This window comes from Naegleria lovaniensis (assembly GCF_003324165.1).
Source record: "Naegleria lovaniensis strain ATCC 30569 chromosome Unknown tig036, whole genome shotgun sequence".
NCBI lineage: Eukaryota > Heterolobosea > Eutetramitea > Acrasida > Naegleriidae > Naegleria > Naegleria lovaniensis.
In genome coordinates this window covers 1-26,435 of record NW_025407856.1, presented here as the reverse complement: position 1 = coordinate 26,435, position 26,435 = coordinate 1, and the positions used below count along the sequence as shown (strand labels likewise).

The 26,435-nt window shown below is 38.2% G+C and overlaps 12 protein-coding genes across 12 annotated transcripts; 10 read left to right on the top strand and 2 right to left on the bottom strand.

Annotated features, from left to right (window-relative positions):
* Positions 1–338: 338 nt before the first annotated feature.
* Positions 339–6,006, top strand: C9374_008325 (uncharacterized protein; the record flags this gene model as incomplete). The annotated part of the gene is made up of 3 exons (XM_044698389.1): positions 339–1,867; positions 2,008–2,694; positions 2,751–6,006. 3 exons carry the CDS (start codon positions 339–341, stop codon positions 6,004–6,006), a joined length of 5,472 nt encoding a protein of 1,823 aa, XP_044545444.1.
* Positions 6,007–6,119: 113 nt separating this feature from the next.
* On the top strand, positions 6,120–8,196 carry C9374_008324 (uncharacterized protein; the record flags this gene model as incomplete). The annotated part of the gene is made up of 3 exons (XM_044698388.1): positions 6,120–6,957; positions 7,007–7,528; positions 7,586–8,196. 3 exons carry the CDS (start codon positions 6,120–6,122, stop codon positions 8,194–8,196), a joined length of 1,971 nt encoding a protein of 656 aa, XP_044545443.1.
* Positions 8,197–8,846: 650 nt separating this feature from the next.
* Positions 8,847–9,281, top strand: C9374_008323 (uncharacterized protein; the record flags this gene model as incomplete). Its single annotated transcript, XM_044698387.1, has 1 exon — positions 8,847–9,281. The coding sequence occupies one exon, from the start codon at positions 8,847–8,849 to the stop codon at positions 9,279–9,281; it is 435 nt and encodes a 144-aa protein (XP_044545442.1).
* A 1,747-nt stretch (positions 9,282–11,028) lies between these two features.
* C9374_008322 (uncharacterized protein) lies at positions 11,029–11,493 on the top strand (the record flags this gene model as incomplete). The annotated part of the gene is made up of 1 exon (XM_044698386.1): positions 11,029–11,493. The coding sequence occupies one exon, from the start codon at positions 11,029–11,031 to the stop codon at positions 11,491–11,493; it is 465 nt and encodes a 154-aa protein (XP_044545441.1).
* Positions 11,494–12,254: 761 nt separating this feature from the next.
* On the top strand, positions 12,255–13,025 carry C9374_008321 (uncharacterized protein; the record flags this gene model as incomplete). The annotated part of the gene is made up of 1 exon (XM_044698385.1): positions 12,255–13,025. One exon carries the CDS (start codon positions 12,255–12,257, stop codon positions 13,023–13,025), a length of 771 nt encoding a protein of 256 aa, XP_044545440.1.
* Positions 13,026–13,312: 287 nt separating this feature from the next.
* Positions 13,313–14,873, top strand: C9374_008320 (uncharacterized protein; the record flags this gene model as incomplete). The annotated part of the gene is made up of 3 exons (XM_044698384.1): positions 13,313–13,521; positions 13,575–14,168; positions 14,219–14,873. The coding sequence occupies 3 exons, from the start codon at positions 13,313–13,315 to the stop codon at positions 14,871–14,873; spliced, it is 1,458 nt and encodes a 485-aa protein (XP_044545439.1).
* A 746-nt stretch (positions 14,874–15,619) lies between these two features.
* Positions 15,620–16,515, top strand: C9374_008319 (uncharacterized protein; the record flags this gene model as incomplete). Its single annotated transcript, XM_044698382.1, has 2 exons — positions 15,620–16,033; positions 16,090–16,515. The coding sequence occupies 2 exons, from the start codon at positions 15,620–15,622 to the stop codon at positions 16,513–16,515; spliced, it is 840 nt and encodes a 279-aa protein (XP_044545438.1).
* Positions 16,516–16,544: 29 nt separating this feature from the next.
* C9374_008318 (uncharacterized protein) lies at positions 16,545–17,916 on the top strand (the record flags this gene model as incomplete). Its single annotated transcript, XM_044698381.1, has 2 exons — positions 16,545–16,686; positions 17,678–17,916. 2 exons carry the CDS (start codon positions 16,545–16,547, stop codon positions 17,914–17,916), a joined length of 381 nt encoding a protein of 126 aa, XP_044545437.1.
* A 210-nt stretch (positions 17,917–18,126) lies between these two features.
* Positions 18,127–21,661, top strand: C9374_008317 (uncharacterized protein; the record flags this gene model as incomplete). Its single annotated transcript, XM_044698380.1, has 3 exons — positions 19,842–20,052; positions 20,109–20,398; positions 20,693–21,661. 3 exons carry the CDS (start codon positions 19,842–19,844, stop codon positions 21,659–21,661), a joined length of 1,470 nt encoding a protein of 489 aa, XP_044545436.1.
* Positions 21,662–21,813: 152 nt separating this feature from the next.
* Positions 21,814–22,716, bottom strand: C9374_008316 (uncharacterized protein; the record flags this gene model as incomplete). Its single annotated transcript, XM_044698379.1, has 1 exon — positions 21,814–22,716. The coding sequence occupies one exon, from the start codon at positions 22,714–22,716 to the stop codon at positions 21,814–21,816; it is 903 nt and encodes a 300-aa protein (XP_044545435.1).
* A 746-nt stretch (positions 22,717–23,462) lies between these two features.
* C9374_008315 (uncharacterized protein) lies at positions 23,463–26,030 on the top strand (the record flags this gene model as incomplete). The annotated part of the gene is made up of 1 exon (XM_044698378.1): positions 23,463–26,030. One exon carries the CDS (start codon positions 23,463–23,465, stop codon positions 26,028–26,030), a length of 2,568 nt encoding a protein of 855 aa, XP_044545434.1.
* Positions 26,031–26,107: 77 nt separating this feature from the next.
* On the bottom strand, positions 26,108–26,435 carry C9374_008314 (uncharacterized protein; the record flags this gene model as incomplete). Its single annotated transcript, XM_044698377.1, has 1 exon — positions 26,108–26,435. A coding segment is annotated over one exon (328 nt), but the record flags the coding sequence as incomplete, so codon positions are not given.

The following is a 26,435-nucleotide window of genomic DNA, read 5'->3' as shown; positions in this document are numbered from 1 at the left end:
TCACCCAACTCCTGGCCGATTAAAAAAATTTGGACAATCTCTGGTTGATTGCTGACGTCCCTTCACAAAAGTCACCTTTCTGTCAATCCAAGTAAATTTTGGTTTAGATACTCGGATTAGAAAACATATCGAAAAAAACGAGAGTGTTGAGTGATTCACACCACTCGTTTCTCAACGGTTGATTGCATCTCCTTCCACAAACTTTTAATTCATCATTGCATTGGCTTACAATTTTTGAGTTCCATTAAACATTACAAAAACAAATCAACCGGGAGATTGTTCAAATAATAATAACATCAATAATTATTTATTGAATTTATTTACCAAACAACAACAAGATGAGACCATCTAAAAACCATCATGGAACTCAACCTCCTCCTTCCAACAGCAACAACAATAATTTAGGTAACAAAATCTCTAATATGAGTCATGGTGATTTGTTGGATTTCTTTCTTTCGGATGTAGCTCCTCCTGCGACCACTATTGCAACAATTAATAATAACAATAATACTGGTCAAACGAATAATCAAAATTGGTTGAACAACACTCAGCAACAACCACCACAGCAACAAAATGCCTTGTTGTTTCCTACTTCATTCCCTGTTAGTGGAGGAGGAACTCAGAGTAGCAGCAGTGGTGGAGGCGGAGGATTTAATCCAAGAGCAAGGCAGATGCCAACACATACGCAACCACCACCATCAACCACATCCAATAATAACACAATGATTCAAAATTATAATATTAACAATAATGGAAGAGTGAGAGATTCGAATGAATCATCATCCGTTTCATTACACCATCACCAGCCTCAACATCATCATAGCCATCATAATCATCATCACCATAATAATACTCATCATGTATCTCACGTCCATCACTCAACAACAACAGGCTCATCATCTCTAAATATCTCCAACAATGCCAGCAGCAATTCAGCAAGCTCACTCATGCCTCCACCCCCTTCCCGTGGTGATATTGGAACTGCACTGGCAAAGAGCGTTACAGAATTTGAGACAAGTTTTGATGATGACTTTGCAACTCACTTTGATAGTCCTACAAGGATGGAGAGCTCAAGACCTCAGCCACCATCCACAAACATTGTTCCTACTCCATTGTTGAATGCTGGCGGTAACAAGTTAGATCAAAAAACAACAACATCCACTGCCGAATCTGTAAATAACAAGAACAGCACACAAAAAGAAGCACAAAACATCGTTTCTACATCATTGACTCCTTTGCCTCAAATCAAAGAAGTCACCAAGTCTTCCGAGTCACTCACATCTATCAGTCAAAAACATCCACAATTGAATATTTCACTTGAAGCGATTCAGAAACATAAAATTCAAGAACCTGCAGCAACATCTTTGGCAACAACTACAAGCGGTGTTCCTAGTCTCAAGAAAGAAAACAGTAACTTGAGCTCCAACAGCACAACAGGAAATACTTCAACAACAGTGGAAAAGCCAGTTTCTAGAATGGAAACTTTGAAAAATTTAAACGATTTGACACCAAATGGAAAATGTCAGCACAAGTGTCAGTTACCTGGATGCATTTGTTATTGCTCTTTCGATCACTCCTCCGAAAAGTACAAGGAATTTATTGAGAATGAAAATGGAGGTGTCGATTTTCACATGTGCAGCAATGCTCACTTTTGTCCAAAATCATGCTCTCACCGTGGATACTGTGAAATTAAGGCTGAAGCCAAATATAATGATGTTGGATTGAAACACCTATGCAGCAAAATGCTCAAGCCTTACAAATTTGTACACGAAGGAAAATGTATGTGTTACAATGATGAAGATGTTAATGTGCAACCCCGCAAGCACTTTTGTACAAAGAAATGTCCTGCTTGCTTGTCCATATGCAGGTTAGTAGTATTTTACGGATTGACATGCAACAACGCAAATATTGCTTTTCCCAAACATTCATCACTGCTACTCTATGTCTGTAATAATGGAATTTTTATTTTGGAATCAACTAAATGTAAAATATTTTATAACTGAACAGGAAAGAATATGGTCATGATAAACACTCGTTTTGGATTTCAAAACGATCCGTAGATCCAAAATCTAGACAAATAGATTTTGAATCACTTACTTTGAAAGAACAAGAGGAATTATTGCTTCATGATACAGAACATACGAACATGATCAACACAATATTTGTGACAGATTCCAAGCTGCTCAAAAACAACGCTATTGAAATTCCATACATTTATCAAAATCAAGAGAGAACTCTACGATTCTTTCCTGGACAAAACGGTGCAAAATTCACATGTGAAACTTATTGCAGAGTTCTTGGACGTGGTCATACCTATCTCACACTTTGTCATCACGAACATGCTAAACGAATTGCAGCGATCGAATCGACCAATAGCTCCGCATCAGATCTTTCAAAATTATCTTTGGATGGAGATTTCATTTCCAGCAAGAGATCTGCCTCAATGAACAAATCACCAAGTAATGGAGATTTTGTGACTCCTAAAAACAGTGATTCAAGCAAAATACAATTTAGCACACCAAGTAATACGGCTACAGCCAACAAGACCGAAGCCAACGTACCAAGATCTCGCTCATATGGATCCTACCTTTCTACTATGGGTTCAGAACCGCCATCCACTTCTGAAATTCCAAGTCTTACTGTTGAGGAATCCAAGCCATCTTCCTCTTCAATTATTCACACGGCATTGGAGGAGTACCAAAAAGAGTACCCTCATCAAATACTAACACAGGAAGTGGTATCATTCACAGCGGAATTGGAGGAGTACCAAGAGGTAATTCTGTTATTAGCATCACTAGCTCAACTGCAACCAACACCACTGACAGTGGTAAAGGAAGCACAAAATCTCAGTCTCCAAATTCCATGACTAATCAATCTAGCACAAGCACGTCATCGAACCTTTTGTCTATTACCTCTTCAAGTGGTGTACAGCCTTCAATTTCGCCAAGAGGTCCGCAATTATCACCAAGATATGGCAGAGAAGATTCATTTATTATGGATACCGAGTTTAGTGACTCTGAAAAGGATGCAGCAAACGGATGCCCATTCACTGGTGAGTTGAGTTTGATGGCCACAGGACGTAGACACTCTTCAATGAAATGCGAACATATGGATGAACTTAAGCATGACAAGTTTTGGGATTTGTGTGGATTTGTTGATCCTTGCAAAAAAGCTTGCATGTCACCAGAAGAATTGCGCCAGTTCAATTTGTGTCGTGTTCAAACCGTTTTCGATTCAAATCAAGCATTGGAGTACTGTAAAAGACACGTTTCTCATGAAGTTTTGGATTCCAGCTCTCTTGATTATTTGGAAGATATTGCCTTGTTGGCAGAACGTTTTCCAGCAAGAGATACTGGCTGCATTTTCTCACCAAGCGGTCACTTGTTTAAAGCTCAACCAAACTCGGGCTTCCACCACTATATCTTTATTGACGTCAGCAAAAACATGTCAAGTCAAGATTTTTGCCCTTCTTTCCCAGTTTTCAAGCCTTCTACTAAAAGCTTAAAGCAAAGCGAAAAATCTGAAGATTACTCTCATTTCACAGCCTATGACAACAGACTTGGTTGTGCTATTGAGATTGCTCTGAAGTTTTTACAAATTCTTTACAAACTTCGACCTTCTGATAGAATGACCGTAGCAATTTTCACCAAAAAAACAGTAGAAGTTTTGATTGATAATGAGGAGTTACAATATTATTATTCAGTGATTGATTTGGTCACGACGAAGATTAAAAAACCTGAAAATGATGGAGGTTTTGAAGAAGTTTTCACATTGATGTGTTCACTCTTGACCAAACACAATGTGAGAGATTCTGCAGACAGAGTGAACAAGGCTCTCAAACCTAAAATTTATCTACTCACAGGAAATCAAATTGAATCTAAATTCCAACCAAACTTTGGTAAAACAGCATCATCTTCAACAGGAACACCTGTTTGGCATTCGTTAGGTAAATTGGAAAGTATTTCACTTCAAAGAAAGAAAAAGAAGGAAAAATCCAAACTCGATGATGTTCTTGAGTGGTTTGAGTCCAATGGAATTAAACCAACATTTGGAGCTAATGGAGAGTCGGAACCTTACATTTCCATTATCAAAATTGGTAGCGAAGGCAATGAATCAAAACTTAATCAGATTTTATTGAGAAGCAAAGGCCTTTCTACCATTGTTGATTCAACTCTCGTGTCTGCCAATGTGACTACAAATCTAACTGAAGAAGACAAAGAGGACATAAAGAAACGATCTGCACGAGACCCTTTCGTAATGCAAAGGAAAGTTATTTGCCACATGTTGCATGAGTTACTTTTGATTCATTTGGAACACAACAAGATCAAGCTCAACGAAAATATGAGAATTAGCGGTGCCAATTCTGCATCATCAGGTAAATGCGGATTGCTGATTAAATCAGCTATCGATCACGTTCAACATGCTGACGGTAAGCATGACGATGATGACACAGATTCTGCTGATAGCGACGAGGAGCTGTCAAACTTTGGATTTGCAAGCTTTATGATTGGAAAGAACCAAAAAGGTGTCACCTCTCCTTCATCTATGGATATACTTGATGAAATTGAAAATATTGAGAGTCCGAATTTACATGAAGAGGGAGAGTCCAGAGCTGATGAAACAAATCCTGAAGAAAAACCTGCTGATGCAAAAGATTCTAAGGCAGAAGAAGAAAACAAAGAGGATAACAAACAAATAGAAAATGAAAAGGACAACTTGGAAAGAGAAAATCTAGCAAAGGAAATTCTCGATACTGAAAGAGCCTATGTCACATCTATTGCTAAAATTATTGAACTCTACTATTATCCATTACTGAAATATGTTCCAAATGTCCTCAGTGATGAAGACAGATCCACTATTTTTAATGGTCTTCTCGGTATTTACAATTTACACAAAATTTTAGTGACCGATTTAGAAGAACGTGTCAACGAATGGCGTAAAGATCAAAAGATTGCTGACATTTTCATCAAGCTTCATCAAACATTCAAACTCTACACTAGTTTTTCCACCAAATATGAAATGGCCATTGAGGCCTTCTCAAAATATAAGGATAGTCCACGATTCCGTAATTTCCTCTATATTCGAAGAAAGGATCCATTTTCAAAAGGAGAACAACTTCAAAGCTTTTTAATCAAACCCATTCAGCGTATACCAAGATACATTCTATTATTGAAAGGTTTGCTTAAACACACTCGTGATCCAAAACATCCTGATTTTTCTGATCTTGTGAGCGCCATCTCCATCACTGAAGAGGTTGCTACATTCCTCAATAATAAGATTCGTGAGAGACAATACTTTTACCGCATGAAGAGTATTTCTGATCGTTTATCTGGAGTTTCTGACCTCATTCAACCTCAGCGTAGATACATTTGTGAATTTGATAAGCTCTATGCTAGTTATGACGCTATTCAAAACGAAGAATGTGTCGTGTTTTTATTTAATGATATTTTTATTCATGCCGTAAGAGAAAAAGAACCCACAGGTGAACATTCACATAATAAGGATGACCATGGTGATCATAAGAGCAAGATGTCTCGCATGAAGAGAAAGCTTTCTGTGAAATCTCAATCACAACCACATATTGTTCATCATTCGAACACTTCTACCATCTCTTCCAACACCAGTGCTTCCACTCAAAGCGCTTCTACCAGTGAATTACCCTCTTCGAGCATGAACACTTCTCTTACTATTGCATCTGAAGGAGCTGGTGGCATTTCAAATGATACTTTTTCACAAAGTGTGGACGTTATGGGAATTATGGAACAATCCAAGAAGGACAGATATGAAGCTCGATTTGTGCTCAATTTAGGAGATATTACTATTCATCCAATGAATTTTGGTTCACAAAATGATACACGATTCCAAATTTCAGCCATTTCTCGCAAATTCTGTGTGGAATATGTCACAACCAAGCCCAACGAAAAAGCACGAATTCTTTCATGTCTCAACACTGCCATTAATAATTTTATGAAGAGAAAACAAAGTTTCCAAACCATGAAACAATAAACGAATGTGGCACAACCTGTCCAACTGGGAGTTTACTTGTTGTGTGAAAACGATGAACAAGTTGGAGGTGATTGTTTGTCAACCATCAAATTTCTGAGATACAAACAAAAAAAATGATACCCAATTCGATCATCAAACTTTTGGTTTCGTTTGTATTTCTACTGCTAGGAGGAGGATTTTTCTACAAATTCTTCATATCCTCATCTCCTCAATCTACTCACACCAAAAAGAAACAAAATTCATCGGAAACGCCCAAAAAATCCGATCGAAGTTTATTGGACATCATTCAGGATGATAACACTACTAGTGCTTGTACTGATGATGACAAGGAGAAAATTTCCTTGTTTGATTATTTGACAGAAGTTGAAGAAGAAAACCTGTCGTCGGATATTTGCAATTCGTCATTACCAACGTCACATTCAACAAAAGAAGATCAACAATTAATTTCTGAGCCCGTCATGATGGTAAACAAGGAAGAAGTGGACACTTCAATCGTTGAACAGAAAAAAGAAGATCAAAAACTAGATACTGTTCAAATTACCATTGAAGATGAGTGGGAAATTGTCGATCTGCCAAATGTCAAATCTTCTTCGCCAAAAACTGCAACTAGGAACGTTCCAGAACCTTCTGAAACACATCTACAAGTTCATTCCGATTCAAAGAGGGATTCCATCGAGTTATCAGTCAATCAAGAAGAGTTTAGTCAAGTTTACAAGACTGTATCGTCAGTGTTAAAAAAGAAACATTCTCCAACCAGTGTTGAAGTCACCAAAGATTCGAATCATCTCAATACTAGTCACGAAGAGTTTGATTTGGCTGAAGAAGAAACTGCTTGGACTTGGACCGATGTTGTGAGTGACGAAGAAAATGACGAAGAAGAGGAAGAGGAGCAAGATGAACAAGATCATGCTCGAGAGAGTCTTTTGAGAGAAGAGTTCATTCCAACCACATGTGTGTCGCCATCCGCGAAGAAAGGTAGACCTGATTGGGCAACCCCAAGACGAAGAACAATTGAAAATGGATGAAATGAAAAAGATGAATGAAAAACGAAAGAACATCTTGTCTGAAATTTTAACTACCGAAGAATATTATGTGAAAGGTTTAATCATCTTGACAGGTGTTTACAAGAAGCAAATCGAACAAAAGAAAATTGTGGATCCCAAAATCTTAAAAATCATTTTCCAAGATGTTGAGATTGTGAACAATGTAAATCAAAAATTTTTAGAAGAATTGAGAAAAATTTATGAAAAAGAAAAGAGTTTGATTCGAAATTTAGATCCACATCAGCAACAGCAAGTACAATCAAGTTTGGGAGAATTACTCAACACATATGCTCATTCATTTAAATTGTATTCGAGTTATATTGCAGGTTATAAGAAGGCAGCTGCCACGTTTTCTGAAGAAAAGAAAAGGAATAAGAAATTATGTAAATTATTAGATTCCATCAAACAATTGTTGAAGCAACAGGGAGAGAGAATTACAAACATGGAGAGCTATTTAGTGACACCTATTCAGAGAATTCGTAAGTATGACATGTGACAGACCATGTAATAATGCAACATCATTTTTTCACAAACAGCCCGGTATCGATTACTTGTCGAAGATCTCGTCAAGCACACTCCTGACAATGATCCAACTCGACCAAAACTCATTGAAGCTCTCGAACTGATCAAATCCATTGCCATCTATGTCAATGAAGCAGAAACTAAGGTAGAGAACATTCAAGTCACTTCTCATATGGTTCACAAATTTAAGCTAAAAGGTTTCATCCGACCATCTAGATTTATTATCGACTATTGGTCACAAGAAAATAGCGCTTCTCCCTTTATTCAATGCCGAGTCGATGGAAAAATTCTAAATTGTGAATTATACATTTTCAATGACGTTCTCGTTTTACACAAAAATTATGATAGTTTTTTATATTCGAAAGTAGATATTTATTTTACTCGAAAAGGATACAAGCAAACCACAAAGCACATGATTAAGGATGTGAAAATTACAACTGCTACATCATCCAATCCTCGAGCAAGTTTGAGCAATAGTGGTGGAAATATTCAGTGTGACACCACACTAGTTAGCATTTCTTGGAATTATGAAAATTCACATTCTACCAAAGAATTGACCTTCCTCACAACCTCCATGGAAGATGCCACGCGATTAGAAAATTCTTTACGAAAATCTGTAGATTAACTGTTTTGTGGTTGTCACGTGTTTCCAATGAAACAGAGAAAAGAGTAATAATATCCTTTTTTTGACAAGTCTCGTCATCCATTTTTTTTAATCCAAATAGGGCGTCAATCATACAGTGCCAATCTTGGATTTTAGTTCACTACAATGGGCCCATTCGAACGTATTTCCTCTTTCATCGAGAAATATTCTCGAACAGGATTCTAACACATTCTCTCTTCGCCTACGAGTATTTCCTTTTCCAAAATGTCGTTCAATGATCAAAATGCATTGACGGAATTCAATGACCATCTTGAAGATTGAATGCACGCACGCTTCAGAGGTGACAGTGTTGCTTCGAATGAATGTCAAAAGGAAACAGCAGAAACAACACCCAATTACCCAAATTGGATAATTCTCCTTCCTTATAGAGCTTAAAGAGAGAAGGAGCATGAACAAGAGTAGAATCAATGTCGTCAGTTGAACAAGTACAACGAAAAAAAAACCACCACCACTACTGTTTCATACCGCTACGGACACGTGATCCTTGATTATAGAGCCAGCACTTTTCAGTTGACTATTTCATTAGACTTTTTACTTTTCTAAATAGAGAGAATCCTTTATCGAACGTAACTAGTTGATCGTTCCTATTAATGATTTCAAGTAGACCCATCATGACCTCAACGATTTCCAATTTGTTTTCTCTTTGGTCTTCCATGGTTCAGCAGTTATTGGAGTCCATCAATATTTCCGAATCGGAAAAACCTCCTTTCCAGGCACATCGGCTCAGTAGATGCTCCTCTTCTTCTCCAATATTGTGTTCCTCTTCCTCATTGGTTGAAGAGATGGAGAAGGCTTTTGCTGAGCAACAACTCAATGATGAAGAACAAAGCAACAAGTTCATGAACGAAGACAGTAACCAACAGCAGACCGTTGGCTCTCAAAATAATTGTTGCTCTCGAGGACAAGACGACATTGTTCCAATGATACGAAAGGGTCTTTCAAGTACTAAACCAACAGATGAGGAATTGATGCGATTATGGTCGTACTCGTTTCCACCCACTCGAGGGCTGTGGATCCTTGTCAATGATTTTGTTGAAACGTATTGAGAGAGAAGACCTCAATTTAAAGGAAGCTGAAGAAGAATACATTCATTGTTGGTTCTTATTGAACTGAAGCGCTTGCAGAGTAATTATTGTAAAGCATGGAATATGGATGAGACTACCGTTTACAGCAACTGAAAGGAGCGTTCTTTCATGATTACGGTAAGCTTCGTCATGTCTCAAACGCGTTACGAATAGAGATTTTCCATGGTTTACAGACAGAAGCTTCATGTCCAAAAGCCATTTAGAAATAAACTAAGTTCATTGTTTCAAAACAGGTACTTGTAACTAAAATCAATAAGGGGCGTTACAAGGATCACGGCAATAAACAACATCGTGTACCGTCGTTCAGAATGCGAGCTCATGGTTCCCAAAATGCTTCAATTTTTTGTCCAAATTGGGGAGCAGAGGCAAAAACACAACCAAAAAACAAAACCAAATCTTCGTTGTTGCTGTTCTTTCTTCCAACAAACCTTCATTCTCTTGCACTGCAGTTTCATTGGTCAGTTGAGTTGGACAGTTATCCAACTCGAACGCTCTCACACAACAGACTGCTCCGTTGAGTTCTCCATGCGTTAGAGCAGTTCAAACAACACATGCAGTTGCTTCAACAAAACACAACCATCTTTGTGTATTTTCTTATTGCATGTGTCTGTCGTACAGCTGATCAGTGAACAGCAACAACAATTACTAAAAAGAATCCGCTTGACAACATCACGTAATGCCTGCTCGTTCTAGTTCAAATTGTTTAGTATGGACAATACGAGTCTTGTTTCGATTAGTAAGAGCTGTGCTGGGCGTGTTGTTTCTCATATTTTCAGCTATTCAACAAGTGAATGAATTATCAACCTTTGATGAAATATGTAAACCCACAACAAGCTTGGATAATCATGTTGATGATGATGAAGACGATATGGCTTTGATGGATAATGTACTTGCAATGAGAAACCGTCATGATCGTTCTTCTTCCTTTCAAGGAATGAATGAAACGATTCCTCTTCATCATCGCTCACTGGAATTCATGACCAATTCTCAGCCGTTCATAACGGAAGAAGAAGAAACACTTCCTTCGGATGTTGCATTCATCCGTTCAGAGAATATACTCTCAACAACGAGGGCTGTTCAGAGAATGAATAGGAAAAATTCTGAAATCATCGAAAAGGAAGATGAAATTGAAAACTTGAAACATTCTCTTTCAAAATTCACCTTTCCTTGAACTCGATATCTTTTCATCCGATGATGAAAGGAATCCACAACGACATGTTGAACGCATGGAAGGCTGTATTTTCTTGTTGCATGTGCTTCTACTACAAGTTACTAATAGAGAACAAGTACCTTCCATTCTGAGAGTGCCTGCAGTCATGGCGCAATTTTATTGATCATCTGAAAGAACATTCTTTCAACCAGCCAGATGATCAACATAATACAGGTGTTGTATTTATTTCTCCTTAAATAATCACAGGCCTCAAAACAAACTGCATCTGTTCCAAATATTGAATATTGTAGATACAATTCTTCTTTTATGGAAGCTCCCAAAACCATACCGAGACAACTTTGGCCATTTTCATTTTTCAACACATCAACCTTCTCTCGCATAACTGAATTTTACAACGACTTGTTGAAACTAATCTCAAATAAAAACGTGCACCCACTCGTAGTCGATTGAATCACTTCCTACACAACTACTGCGACTATTTCATTGTTGTATCATTAACGCTCAGCTCCAGGACACGAGAATATATTCCTCATCAACATGAAAGAAGAAGTAGTCAAGAAGAATCAAATCCTTCTGATGGATGGTCGTAATGAATATGAATACGATGAAATTGATGAAAGTACTTGTCCCGAGAATGTACATGCATCATCAACATTCGATACGGTATCATCCATGAACCATTTTGAATCAAATCATGGTAATTCATCGTCTGGTTCACCTACATGTGATTTTTCATCACCCCAAAAGCATCCGAATGAAGAGGCACACGTAGGAAACACTTTTACATGTTTGAGACATGATGATGTTTACCGGAAAATTGGTTCCATTCAGGGAGCAAAACATCATGAACTACAACAAGAAAAAGAACACATCAAGTCCATGACAAGCGACAGTAAAGAGGCCTCCTCGCATCTCAAAACACCAGAAGAAAAACAACGACATTATTCATTGGTTGAAATGTTGTTTTCATTTCTTTCGTTTTGGTTTCATCTGTTCTTGTAATATTCAAGCAGTTGCAAACAATCTCGCCTCTCGGTTTTGATGCTTTCCAACGAAACAGCATGTTGACAATGGAAACAACAGAAGAGCTGACTGAAAACAACAACATTCAGCATTTATCGACTCATCAAACACATCAATAAGGAGCGATCATGATATCTCTTCCAATTTTCGTTCGACCACAACAAATGCAGCTAGTGGACGAAAAAGCAGTCTCGTGCTCTTTATTGATGACAGCAATCCTCCTCTCATCACACATAATGAATCGACTGAATTTCATCCTCCTACTCTCTCTAAAAAACTATCAATAAGTTTACTAGAAATTGACAATTCTAATAGTTCTAATGCAACTCAATGCGCTACTACCCTTAATCAACCACTACCCTCACTTGAAAAAGTGTCACCCCGAAAATCCGTCTCAAAATCTCCAACTCTTTCTAAAATACCATCTTACACAGGACGCTCTATCAGTCCTGACCTAGATCCTGAGCAATTGTACAAACATCAACGAGATGAAATGATATACTTAAGCATCATTTAAATTGTTTTAAATTTCCTCAAATCTATGATGAGGAAGAATAGGTGACAACAACACAAGATCAAATTGTAAAGGGCACCTCCATTTTTTGTATTTGTGTCTTGCCTAAAACTCGTCTTCTGACTTCACTGTTCCAATCTTAAAAAGTGTCGCTTGACTTCTTTTTCTGGGCAGTACGCGTCACATGCGAGTTTAAATTTGTAGAAGACCCACAAACAGAAAAGAAATGCTAGTATCCATGCTTGACCACTGTCATCAACAACACAACAGCAATCCACAGCCAACAATGACGAATGGCCTAGAAAACTGGTTACATGACTCGTCATCGATGACAAGTGGCAGTCAATCCCACAACACATTCATCATGGTCATCCAACATCTCTTGTTTTCCATATGGCTTATCATACTTTCACTGTACCTTATTGTGTTAGCGCTGTGGTTCGCAAGGAAAATTCGAAGATCCAAATTATTACGATCCATACCCACCACAAATCATTGCAAAGACATGTTCAACAATACGAGCATGAATCCCAATATGACATGCAACTCCTCGTTCGTCAATACAAATGACACAACCATGAGAATGTCATCATCACCATCAACAACCACAAGAGACTCATCTTTCAAACAACAACAACAACCCACGACACAAGAAAATTCAGAGACTATTTTGTGTTATTTACATCCTGATTTTTATACAACACCAACGTCAAGCAACGAGAAGATTGGTCGATTCTCTGCACAATTTTCCATTGCTTTCAATGTTGTGACCAAAGACAACAAAAGTAACAAGTATTTAGAGGGTTTATTTACCCAAACACATGCAGACCATTTGGATGATGTCTTGACTTTCGACACTCACACTCCTAGAAATGAATCAAGTTATTTCATTCCTTCACATACATGCCGAACGAGCACATCAAGATTTTGCATGGCTTGTTTGAGGGATGTACTACAACGATATCGATTTCCATACTTCCTTCCCCATGCTGTGTGAATATTGAACAATAAACACATAGAATTTGAAAGAAAATTGGGCAGATAAGATTTCATTCAGAAGCCATAATTGTAAAGGATAAAATTGGGTTGTTTCCATTTTTATTCCTCTTACTCAATGTCGATCCTTGTCAACATCTTGTCATTCAATTATTACTGGGATACTGAATTGTTTTTTCGAGAGTGATCATCATTATCAACTTTCCCAACTATTATGATCCATCTGTTCAAGGTTTAAACAACCTTCTCGGTCATCAACCTTCCCATCAAGTCACTAATCAAAAAAAAATGTTTCAATTCCGAAGATCAGCAAGGACAGCCACACTGTTTTTCGTGGCAACTCTCCTCCTTGCCGTTATTACCTGCTCATCCATTCATGCTCAACTCGCTTCCACAATTCCAGGATCATCTCCTCAAGTCGAACAACAATCCTCCATTCAATTCGGAGCTGAATCTCTCCATGCCGGTGCTGTGGTTCCCAACAACAAGACTATGGTGTCGAAGAAGATTTAGAAAATGAAAATATTTCTCTCTCCGAACTTGTGAAAAGATTATCCAATGGAGGATCTTCTCCTTTGGAACATCAATCGGATTTGTTTATGAGAAAAATTCCATTCGATGATCCCAAGCACGTTCAAGAATTGGCTCAATTATTGAGTAGTAGAAAGGCCAGAAATTTGAAGAGAGTGGTTTTCAATAAGAATGGGCCTGAGAAGGAAAATCCCAATGTCCTCGATTCGGAAATGTTGGGAATTTTGATTGAGAATGGATTTTTGAAACAAGAGGCAAATTCTTCTCAACTCGAAGTGATTGGAATTACTTCGAATAATATTACGGATGAAAGTTGTTTGATTTTGAGCAAGTTAATTTTCAAGAAGGACAGTGTTGTGAAAAAGTTGTACTTGTATAATAATAATCTCCAAGGATCGAATTGTTTGAGATTGATTTTCAATCCAATATTGAGCAGTCAAAGTATCGATACCAACAAGATGACCATTCCACCTCTCTCCAAGATTGTTATTTTACACAACAATATTGGTGATGAAGGTGTGAAAATTGTGACACAAGTCGCTCGATCCATTCCAACCATTCGTGATTTGATTTTGAAGAAAGTTGGCCTCGGAGAAGATGGTTTAGTGGACTTGTCAAAATTCATTTTGGAGCGCCCTCTCAACTCACTTCGTTGGACATTAGTGAAAATGACAAGATTACTCCTAGCCCATTTTCTGTGTTTATGGAAGCTGTTGAAAAGAGTCAAATGCAAATATTGATTATTAATGAAATTGGATTGAAAGGAAAAGATTTTGTCGATCCACTCATCAAGCTCATCAAAAACAATAAGAGTATTCGAAAGATTGATTTGAGTGACAATCGAATTGGTGATTCTGGTGTGAAAAGTGTTATGAATGCCCTTTCTGAACCCATTTCTTCTGAAGGAGGTTCCCCTACTTATCCATTCCTTTCCAAGATTGATCTCTCCAATGTTGGTCTCACTGGTGATGGTATTCGTGCCATTATTGACGCTGTGAAAAAGAATTCCTCTCTGAAAAAGGTCTATATTTATCGAGTGGAATTTTTCTTTGAAGATCCAACGATTGAAGCAGAAGTGAAACAATTAGGAAAGGTGATCAAATCGGATTTCATTGATGAAGATGTTGTAACCACTTCGAATAATAGTGGTGATTCTCAAGAAGAGAATGCTTCTAATGAAGATGGTGAAGTCATGGATGATCAACAAGAAGCACAAGAAGAGGAAGAAGAAGAGGAAGATAATGCCACTGAAGAGGAATTGAAGGCACATCCATTGTTTAGTGCTACTCCAGGACAAACTAAGAAGGATGAATTGTAAGCGCGTTGAGGAAATGAATGCATCTAAAAAGAGATGAAAATTTACAATAAACAAAATTTGAAAAAATTAAGAGGGCAAAGAGCTCTGATTAAGGCTTTGAAAGGATCAAGACGACCTTGGGTTGATAACAATTGTTTTCATGATGATTGAGAGAATAGTTTTACAGCTTCTTCACTAGGGACATAACAAGATTCGTTGTTATGAGACTTTGAAGGGATGAAACTTCATACAATGGATGAATCGGAAATACACTACTCTATGCCCGATAGTCTCTGGCGTTACCGGCAATTGTGTAATTACCCTTGTTATGGTCATGACCTTCAACATGCCCGTCTCGATTTGAAGTGCGGATTTTCAAAGGCATCATTCTACAACCAAATCGTCAGGTCTGATCTCGAGGTCTACACTGCTTCTAGGGGTGGGTACCAAAATTTCTTACTTCCGATTTTTGATTTGTCCCACTATGGTAAATAGGAATTTATTTAAATAACAACATTATTTGAAATTCAATGAGAGATTTTCTCGAGTGAATCAAGTCAAAAGAATTGGAATAACACGCTAATACAATCTTGCTGCAAGCCTCAGTGAGAATACTTTTATCAATAATAGTCCTCTCTTGTATCGAGCAGCACACTACTCAGCTGAGAAGCATCCTCACCTAAAATCCATACACCTTTTTGAAACAGCCTTTGTGGTGTCTGTAATTAGTTCATTTCCAAAGAATCGACTTGGTTCGAAAATAAGAGATGCAACCTCAACACCAAACCTCTGCGGAGTATCAGCAAGATCCTCAAGAGAATGACCACACGATCAATCCTATTACTATTGAGAATAACGAATATGCTGTAACAGCAACAATTTCAGCTTACTCCTCGTCGGAATCGATTGATTTGGGAGAAATGGCTCCTCTGGAAACCCAAACACACTTACAACATGAAGAAGTAGAATCTACAACACGTTCAACATCTATCGATGAATCTCAATCAGAACAACGATCCGTTCATCCATCAGTACATTTTGCTCCATCAACAGAAGACTCTTCTTCTCAACACAACAACCATAACAATTTAAATCATCACCAAACCTCAAAACAGCATCATACGGAGCACCATCCTCAACATCATGAAACCATTCTCGACCGACTGGACGATGTGTTGGACGTGCTTCACAATGAGAATGTACTTCCAAGCGTACTCATTGCTGAACACATCGCAAGACATCCACAGCTGAAGATTCACCTTCTCAATCGAAAGTTTGTGACAATGCCGATCTTGTGGTTGATCATACCACCAGTATGCCTTCATCGACAACAACATCAGAGGTCTCCGTTTTGGAAAACAAGTTGGAATCGTCCTACAACGACCTTAAAGTAGCAGAAAAAGAAGAAGGAACGTCTGAGACAGCTCCAAAATCAGCATTTGCTAAGGCTCTTCTCAGAAAGAAAATAATTAATTTGATTCTCTTCTTTTTGGGAACGATGTGCTTTAAATTTTCTTATGAAACGTTGTCAGGTGCCATTGGTTTGACCATTCTGACTCGATTGGAAGGGCACCCTGTTGGAGCAACCACAATTTTGAGTTTATTGACCATCACTTTTGGAATTTCACAATCCATTTCATCAACCTTGTGGAAGGATTGTTGAAGAGTATTCGTGCCACACGATTGTACAGCATGGCTCTTTTATCGTTTTCTGTTTTAATTTTAATCATGATCATTTTGGAAGCAACTACTGGAGGAACCTTGACTCAGGCTGGTTACTGGACTCCTTGGATTATTTTTCCAATTTATGTTTTCCTTGGATTTTTCATTGGAGGTGAGTATTTTGACTTGTTTGAATTGTACATGAAGTAACCGATTTCTTTGTACTAGTCATTGAGTTGTACGAAAAATTATCCCAGCATCAATATTGGGAAACACTAAATCAGTTACACTGAAACGATTGAATGCAAGTATTCACATTATTTATGAAGTAGCAGGAACTGTGGGCGCTTTTCTATCAAGTGTTTTCATTGAGAAACTCGGCTCTGTATATGCTCTTTGTCACATTCCTTTCTTCTTCACCTTAGGAGCTGTTTTCTCTTCTTTATCAGCGTTAAGGGTCTGCAACAATCAGACGAACCAACCGTCAACACCTCAACTTCGACAACAGACGTATCAAGCCTCGGCACGCGACGTCCATCATTTTCTCAGAGATTCAAGTCTGGTATGAAGAGATTTGGAGTAGCTATTAAGAATTATTTCAAGAGCATGTTCATTGGAGCTAAAATTGTTCTCAGCAATCGATATTACATTTGGCTCATTCCATGTTTTGTTTTGCCACAAACACTTCACAGATTGATTGAAAACATATTTCTTCCAGCTTATGCGAAAATGATTTTGAAGAAGGGAAGTTATTCTGGAATCATGTTGGGAGGATCAAATTTTGGAGAATTGTTGGGAGCAGGATTATTGTTCTTATTGGCTAAAAAGGTGAAAAAACCAACCATTTGGATCATTCTTGATGCTGTGTTTTTAAATTTGATGTGGATTTTCCCATTCCTTACTTTTGATGAAAAGACAGACAATAATTTAATCTTTGCATTTGTATTGTTCCAGCCATGGTGTTGACTTCTGGTTCCTACGCAGCTGGAGATTGTACACAAGTGGCCTATATTCAATCTACTATTTCAGATGAAGTCAACGAGAAGAGTGGAGTCAACGAATTGGCAGCTGTGATGAGTTTCTTATACTCATGTTACATTATTATCACTACCTTTGTGGTTTTCGGACTGTCGCAAGGAATTGATCGATTCAATGCTGAAAAGAGACCAGAATTGGATTTATGACAATTTGTATTGTCTTGTCTGTCTTATCCGTAATAATTTGTGCTGTCTACCTTCTTTTTGCTAAAATCAAACCAACTCCAGAAGAGGAAGCAGAACAACAACAAAAGCAAGCTGAAATGAAGGAGCTGTCAGAAAATCCCATTAAGGACGATTCGAACAACGGCACATTCACAGAGCTAGCTCCAAAAGATGAAACTACAGTGACCGTCACTGTTTAACTTTTGGGGTTTCTTCCGTTTAATGTATTCCATTCTTCATTGACGATCCATGTTCGAACCCCTGGTCACTCAAAACCCTAGTTGTGACCATAATAAATTTACAAACCTCATACGCCCTAGCTTTTTTGGTTGGGACCTCGAAAGCGGTTCAAACGAGCGGCTTGTTGGAAGAAGTCAATATCCAAGTAAAAGTGAACGAAAACCTGATCAATGAATCGCAAGACACCTGTGTCGTCAAGTAGAACAGAAAGCCAAAAGACTTTGAACACTGTTGAGAACGACATATCAAAGGATAACGATGCTTCGATATCCAAACTGGAACAAATACAAAAGAAACACGCTGAAGCGAAACTTCACTCGGATCCGAATACAGAATCAGAAGAACACCAGTCCTCTATGATGGATCATCATATGAATAATAGCAAAAAGAACATTTGCTCAAATCGATATTATCTCAGGGTTGAGAATGAGGACAATGAATCAATAACAAACGAGCAAGATCATCAACAGGAAAAGAGGAATGAATCGAGCATTCAAATTTCGGAGGAACATCAACTCAACGCAGAGCCCTCGGCAACTATTTCACAACTTATTGCTCCGAACAATCAGTATCGTCAAGAAGTAGATACACATGACAACCATCCATATGAGGAAACAATATTGGATTACTTGGACGACGTGTTGGATGTGTTTAACGAGAATGTTTTACCAACAATGCTACGGACTGAACATCAATTAAGACATGCTCGTTATCCTCCATCGGCAACGACAAGATCATTTTCAGAAGATGCACCCTCTCATTCCATGGTTGGAGACAGTACCGATGTAGTGGTTCATGAAGTATCATTTTCTTCTTCGTCCTCGTTGGAAAGCTGTTGTGAAGATGTGACGTATATTTCACCATCAAATTTGCAACTTGTTGAAGAAACAAGTAAGAATGAAATTAAGGAAGAAACGTTTAGGGAAGATCAGGCAAAACCTTCGAAAGGTACCAACAGGAAACAAATCGTGAACTTGATTTTATTTTTATTGGGAACGATGTGCTTTAAATTTTCATATGAAACATTGTCAGGTGCCATTGGTTTGACCATTCTGACTCGTTTGGAAGGGCATCCTGTTGGAGCAACCACAATTTTGAGTTTATTGACCATCACTTTTGGAATTTCACAATCCATTTCATCAACCTTGGTGGAAGGATTGTTGAAGAGTATTCGTGCCACACGATTGTACAGCATGGCGCTTTTATTATTTGCTTCTCTCATTATTACAATGATTGTTTTGGAAGCAACGACTGGAGGAACTTTGTCACAAGCTGGTTACTGGTCACCTTGGCTTATTTTTCCAATTTATATTTTCATTGGATTTAATATTGGAGGTGAGTTTTTGACATTTAAGAATTGGTGTCAGTCAACATTTGCCTAAACAGTGATTGAGGTCGTGAGAAAGGTCATTCCAGCATCTATTTTGGGAAATACAGAATCCTCTACCCTAAAACGATTGAATGCCAGTATTCATATTATTTATGAGGTTGCTGGAACTGTGGGAGCTTTTCTCTCTAGTGTTTTTATTGAGAAACTAGGATCAATTTACGCGTTGTGCACATGCCACTATTCTTCACTTTTGGTGACATTTTCTTATTCTTTATAAGTTCCAAGAACGCAATTACAGAAGAACAAGAATGTTCAGATCAGTTCGACCTTTCTCCTCCAACTGAAAGATTTATTTTGTTGAGAAAGTTTGGAGTAGCTGTTAAGAATTATTTCAAGAGCATGTTCATTGGAGCTAAAATCGTTCTCAGCAATCGATATTACATTTGGCTCATTCCATGTTTTGTTTTGCCTCAAACTCTTCACAGATTGATTGAAAACATATTTCTTCCAGCTTATGCGAAAATGATTTTGAAGAAGGGAAGTTATTCTGGAATCATGTTGGGAGGATCAAATTTTGGAGAATTGTTGGGAGCAGGATTATTGTTCTTATTGGCTAAAAAGGTGAAAAAGCCAACCATTTGGATCATTCTTGATGCTGTGTTTTTAAATTTGATGTGGATTTTCCCATTCCTTACTTTTGATGAAAAGACAGACAATAATTTAATCTTTGCAATTTGTATTGTTCCTGCCATGGTGTTGACTTCTGGTTCCTACGCAGCTGGAGATTGTACTCAAGTGGCCTACATCAATCTACAATTTCAGATGAAGCCAATGAAGAAACAGGGGTGAACGAATTGGCTGCCGTAATGAGCTTCTTATATTCCTGCTACATCATCATTACCACATTTATTGTATTTGGCTTGTCACAAGGACTTGATCGATTTAATGCTGAAAAGAGACCAGAATTAGGTTTCATGACCATTTGCATTTTACTCACCGTGTTATCATTTATCATTTGCGCTCTGTATTTACTGTTTGCGAAAATTAAGCCAACACCAGAAGAGGAAGAATTAGAACGAAAGAATCAAGAAATGCAAGTTCTTTCAGGAGTGGTATAAAACGCCACACAATACCAAGAGAATTCCAACCATGTTCAGCATGTAAATGTTTAATCTTAATATTAAACGATGATGAACTAGTGTTGGATCTGAATTTTCACAACACAATTCGATGAAAAAAATGAGCGGCGCCAAAGTCCAACTTGTGTGTGGAGATCTCCACAGCCACCGGACCAATGATGATCTTTTGAAATTATATTCAAAATTAACAATCAAGATGAGATTACAACATAAACACAGAAGAATGCATCCATTTGCAATGAAATCGGAAATGATCCAAAAATTCAGCCCAAAGAAGTTGATGTTCCTCCTCCGGGAATTGATCCGTATCATGATTATGTTGATAATCGCACAGATCCGTCCGATGTAAAAATTTCTTATAATTTACAGTGTATTTTAGTCAGCGATTATGAACAAGCAAGTATTGTATGTTATGACTTGAAAACAAGAGAAGAGCTCAAAACAATTTATATCTCAACAAGACAAGTAAGACATTTGTGTATTGAAGAAAATGAAATTGATGATGCATTGATATTTGCGAGTAGTACTTTAATACTCAAGTATGATTTGAGACGGTTACTTGCATTACCTGAAAAGCGCGTCCAATTAAAGATACAAACACAACCATTCTACCTTTGGAAAAGTGAAGCATGTAAATGGGCCCAAGGAATTGCAATTCCATATCATTCCAAAGCATCATCTACAAAAACGGTATATGTCTGTGATATTGCTTGTAACACAATTGTGCAGTTAAATTTACAAAATGGAGAACTCATTTCGAAAATTCCTATAGATCGACCTTTTGGGCTTGCTTTTTCTCAGCCATGGACTAATTTTACAGCAGCAGAATACATGATTGTTACTCAAGTAGAGCCAAAACACACGATAACCATTTTTCAAAGGGAACAAGATGTTGAAGGTGGAGACAAATGGAATCATTTCAAAACATTAGGAAAACTTGGTAGCCTAAATGATGAATTACGAAATCCATGTGGTGTAGTGTGTGATCATAATAATGGAACTATTATTGTAGCAGATTGTGACAATGCACGAGTTCAAATAGTTTCATTGCAGAATTTTGAGTGGATTGCAAGATTTGGTAAACCAATGTCTACATCCCCGTCTGATCACTACATTAGCATGGAGCCATTATCACCTGAAACATCGTTTCATTTTACGTATTATCCTTATGGTCTATGTCTTAACGAGTTGACAGGAGAGTTATTCGTATGCGAAAGTGAAAATAAATTTGAATAGGAGATTTACGAGAGTACTCGAGGGGAAATTCTAGAATGAGCTGTAATTGCAACCATTGAGTGAGCTCAATATTTATTCCATCATCGTACTCAACAGGATGAGCTCATTGTTGAAACATTCAAAAGTGTCGATTCAGTGCAACGAATGAATATTCAAACAACATCGTCATTGATTGTGGAGGAATTTTCAATCACTTGATCGATCATGGCATTCAAAATCTTTTTTCCTCTTCTTGCGGGAATGTCAGTTTCCCTCAAAACACATCCATTGCGTTTCATGCAAATACCAAGCGCAGTCTCAATCACAGATCGACCATCTTCAACTGTGAAGCAAGGAGCTTTCATTTGACATCCATAATAATAAAATCGTTTTTTGCATCTTTTAAATACAGATCCAAGATCCATGCAATCCAATTTACAAGCGACACATTCAGAGAGTCGTTTTCCAACAAAGAATTGTCTATGAATGAGAGAAAGGTTTGTTGGACCTGTCACATTGAAACGTTTTGGTTTGGATCGAATTACTTCTTTTGCGAAAGGAGAGAGCTTCTTTGTTGCACTTGTTGTTTGTCGTTTGGCTCTTCGTCTGTTGTTGCTTTTGAAATGATCTTGTTCATGATTGAACTCATGTTTGACTTGTCTTTCTTCATTATTCATTGACGGATTTCTGTCAGACCTTTCATAATCTTGATGATATTCCCTTATTGTCTCTTCTTCTTGCCTCTCTTCATGTCTTTTCCTTCGATCAGCTTCCACTCGAGCCGAGGCAGCTTTCAAAATATCCTTCTGCATCATGTATTGTTCATCCACATCCAATGGATTTGAATCCTCAGAATTGAGAACCACAGAATATCCCTTGTTGAATCGACCAAGATAATCATTCGAGGATGGTTTACGACATTCACTTGAAGTCGCATGTACAACCATATTGTTCTGTTGAATATGGTTCAAAGACATTATGATCAAGGACATGCAGATCCAACATCGAGTCAATAATAACAAGAATACTCTTGAGGAGACTGGTGTAACATCACAGCCTCCATGTCGTGCACTCATTTTGTTTTGAACTGAGTTAATCCAGGTGTGGCGGAGGAACTCGTGTCGTTGCACAAACAAGCGTGTCAGATGCAAGCCGAATCCAACGAAAAGCAGGGAATGAAACATCAAACGCCTCTGTTATTGCCATGCCGAATAATTAAAAAGGGTGATTTAGCCTTTTTGAATGGTCATCATTTTAACATACACACAAGTCATCTTGGCACGATTCGCACGTGATTTGCTTGTGTTGGAATCAATTTTGCTTACCTTCGAATGATTGGTTTCGAAAATAGCAAAATAATTGTTCCAACATTTCATTGGATCTAAATAAGGTGTTGAAAATCACCACGACGTTCAAAAAAAGTTGAAAAATCATTCGATGACAACCATCATTTTGTTTTTTGTAATTTTACATGATTTTCAGCATGTACAAATGATTGTCCGGAATCGTGTCATTCACTTTTGTCTTGCTATCGCATAACAAACACTACCCGCAAAGATTCGTTCCTGAATTGCTTTAATTTCGTTGAGATAAACGCCATTTCCCAACTACAGTGTGGTATGGATCATTGTTCACAAGTTCATTCACAAAAAGCTTCCAGCTGAGACCTTTCGTATCAAAATGGTAGTCGAGTCATTGCAATTTTTATCCATTCCCATTCAACTCATGTCATCTCTCACTGATTCCAATCTCACACACTCGAGTCATTGGCAAAAGTCATTGCCACTCACAACACAACGCAAAAACAGCAGCGAAACAAAAAATGAACAAGTCCACAGTGATCTCTGTGATGGTTATGGCCACACTGGTCATGATCATGTTATCATGGACATCCAATACACACGCACACTCTTTGCGTAGTGAACTTTCTCAACTTGCTTCGATCAAAGCAAGATTAGGAAACAAGTGGAATCCAAGAATTTACTTTTCAAACCGAATTAAACGAATTGCAAGAAAGTTTTCAATTGCCATTCCTCGTAAATGTAAGAGAAGAGTCATCACGGTGGATGAAATTGAAAAGATTAGAAAACTCTCGAAATGTGAATTTTCATCATCGGGTGATAACAAGGATGACGACAAGATTGATTTACCACCCTTGCCACCTGTCAAACCAAAATGTCCGCTTTTTGCTTGCCGTAAACATTGCTTCAATGGATTTGAAAGAGATAGTTCTGGATGCCAAACATGTAAATGCAAACCAGAGAAGAAACCTGAATGTCCTCAAGTGAAATGTTCTTCTCGATGTAAGAATGGTTATGTCAAAGATGAAAATGGATGTCAAACATGTCAATGCCAAAAGAAACCATGTCCAGTGTTGATGTGCTTTAGAGCATGTCCAAATGGATATGAAAGAGATGAGAACGGTTGTGTGACTTGTGGTTGCAAGCCATCTGACAAGCCATCAGATAAACCATCAGACAAGCCATCAGACAAACCATCTGATAAACCATCTGATAAACCATCTGACAAGCCAACTGAGAAACCAAATGATCGACCATCTGATAAACCATCTGACAAACCAAGTGACAAGCCTTCAGACAAACCATCTGATAAACCATCTGACAAGCCATCAGACAAACCATCTGATAAACCAGATAGACCAGGTGATGATAGACCACCAAAACCATCTTGTCCTCTCTTCAAATGTGCTCCATGTCCATTTGGTTACAGAAGAAACGCAGACGGCTGTCAAACCTGTCAATGTTTGAGAAGAGTATGTCCAAAATATGGTTGTAGAAGATTTTGTAAGAATGGTTTCAAGATTGACAAACATGGTTGTCCAACCTGTGCCTGTAATGAAGTTCCTCAAGCATGTCCACAAAGAAGATGTAAAATGTATTGTAAACATGGATTCAAGACTGGACCTGATGGATGTGAAATTTGTTCATGCAAAACAAAACCAAGACCATGTCCACGAAGAAGATGTATGAGACATTGTTTCTTGGGCTTTAAGAGCGATTCGAAAGGATGTCCAACTTGTCAATGCAACACTCCAAAACCAAAACCACAATGTCCACAATATAGATGTCTCAGATATTGTCCAAATGGATACAAGTTCAATTCCAAGGGATGTCAAACTTGTTCATGCAAGCCACAAACTGAATGTCCATTGAGAAAATGTTCAAGACATTGCAAGAATGGTTACAAGAGAGATTCTAATGGTTGTGCCACTTGTACTTGCATTCCAGATACCAACAGATGTCCACAACGAAGATGTAAGAGACATTGCTTTGCTGGATTCAAGAATGATGAGAAAGGTTGTCCAACTTGTCAATGCAACATTCCTAAACCAACACCAAATACTTGTCGTCAATTCAGATGTCGTATGTTCTGTCCAGGTGGATATCGTTTGGATGCAAAGGGTTGTCCAACATGTAGCTGTAAGCGAACCATTCCTCCAGTAAGACCCCCAAGACCACCCGTGAGACCACCTGTTCGACCACCAGTTAGACCTCCTCGTCCTCCAGTGAGACCACCTTGGAGACCTCCAGTGAGACCATGGAGACCACCTGTTCGACCACCTTGGAGACCTCCTGTCAGACCTTGGAGACCACCAGTCGTGAGACCTCCTCGTCCTCCTGTTCGACCTCCTGTCAGACCATGGAGACCACGTGTACCAAGATGGAGACCAAGAGGACGTGGTCGTGGTGATCCTCACTATGTGACTTTGGAAGGAAAGGATGTTCTTTTCAATGGATTGGGAGATTTCATTTTAGCTGAAACTGCTGATGGTTCTCTCATTTCTCATGTTCGTATTGCCAAGTGGAACGGTGAAGAAGGTAGTGCTACTGTCAATAAGGGAGTTGCTGTCCAGATTGGAAATGACATTGTGGAATTCAGTAGTAGAAGTAGAAAATTCTATTTGAATAAGGATGAAGCTTCTTTCAAGATTGGAAAGAAGTATGAACTCGATGGAGGTTACTTATTGAGAAAGACCAAAAAGACCTTCTTGATTAAGGCCGACAATGGAGCTGAACTTTTCGCTGAAGTCTTTATCTTGCACGATGGAAGAAGTTATATGGATCTTCAAGTCGATGCTCCTGAGGACGTTGAATTTTCAAGAGGATTGATTGTGAATGGAAAGGATAGTGGCAAAGCCAGTGGTTTGTTCCGTACTCATAAGAGCCGAAGAATGATGAGAAAGACCAAGATTGATATTCCTCAATGGGCTACTGATCAATGTGCCAAGAGAGGATTGACTGGTAAGAGTTTGAAGGATTGTGCCTATGATGCAGCTGTGACTGGAAAGGAATTTGCAAGTGAAATTGCAAAAGATGAAGCTAAATTCAAGACAAGATCGGACCGAGTTGCCAAGAAGAAGAGTAATTGAATTGTGTTTTGAATAAAATTAGTCTCTTCAAAAAAAGTAGCCGTTATATTTTGTAAACTTGAAAAAAAATTGTGCTCTCACAGCTTGGAGATCATTCTTGCAACAGCCTCCTCGAGGAAATCCACATCAATCGTGAGAACGGATTGAAAGTACATTCCATCGCAATCACGTCCTGTTTTCATCTGGTCGACCTGCGTCTTGAATTCTTCAATTTTTTCTCGATTTAAGCCTTTCAACAAATTCATGGCATCCACTATTCCTTGAAGGATGTATCTCTTATTGCCAACATCATGATGATCTGTTCTATCATCCAAATTCACTCCAGTAACATTGGAAATGTACTCGCAAATTTGGGTAAGGTATGGATTTTCATGAATTAATTCGGGTGATGATGATGCAGAGCAA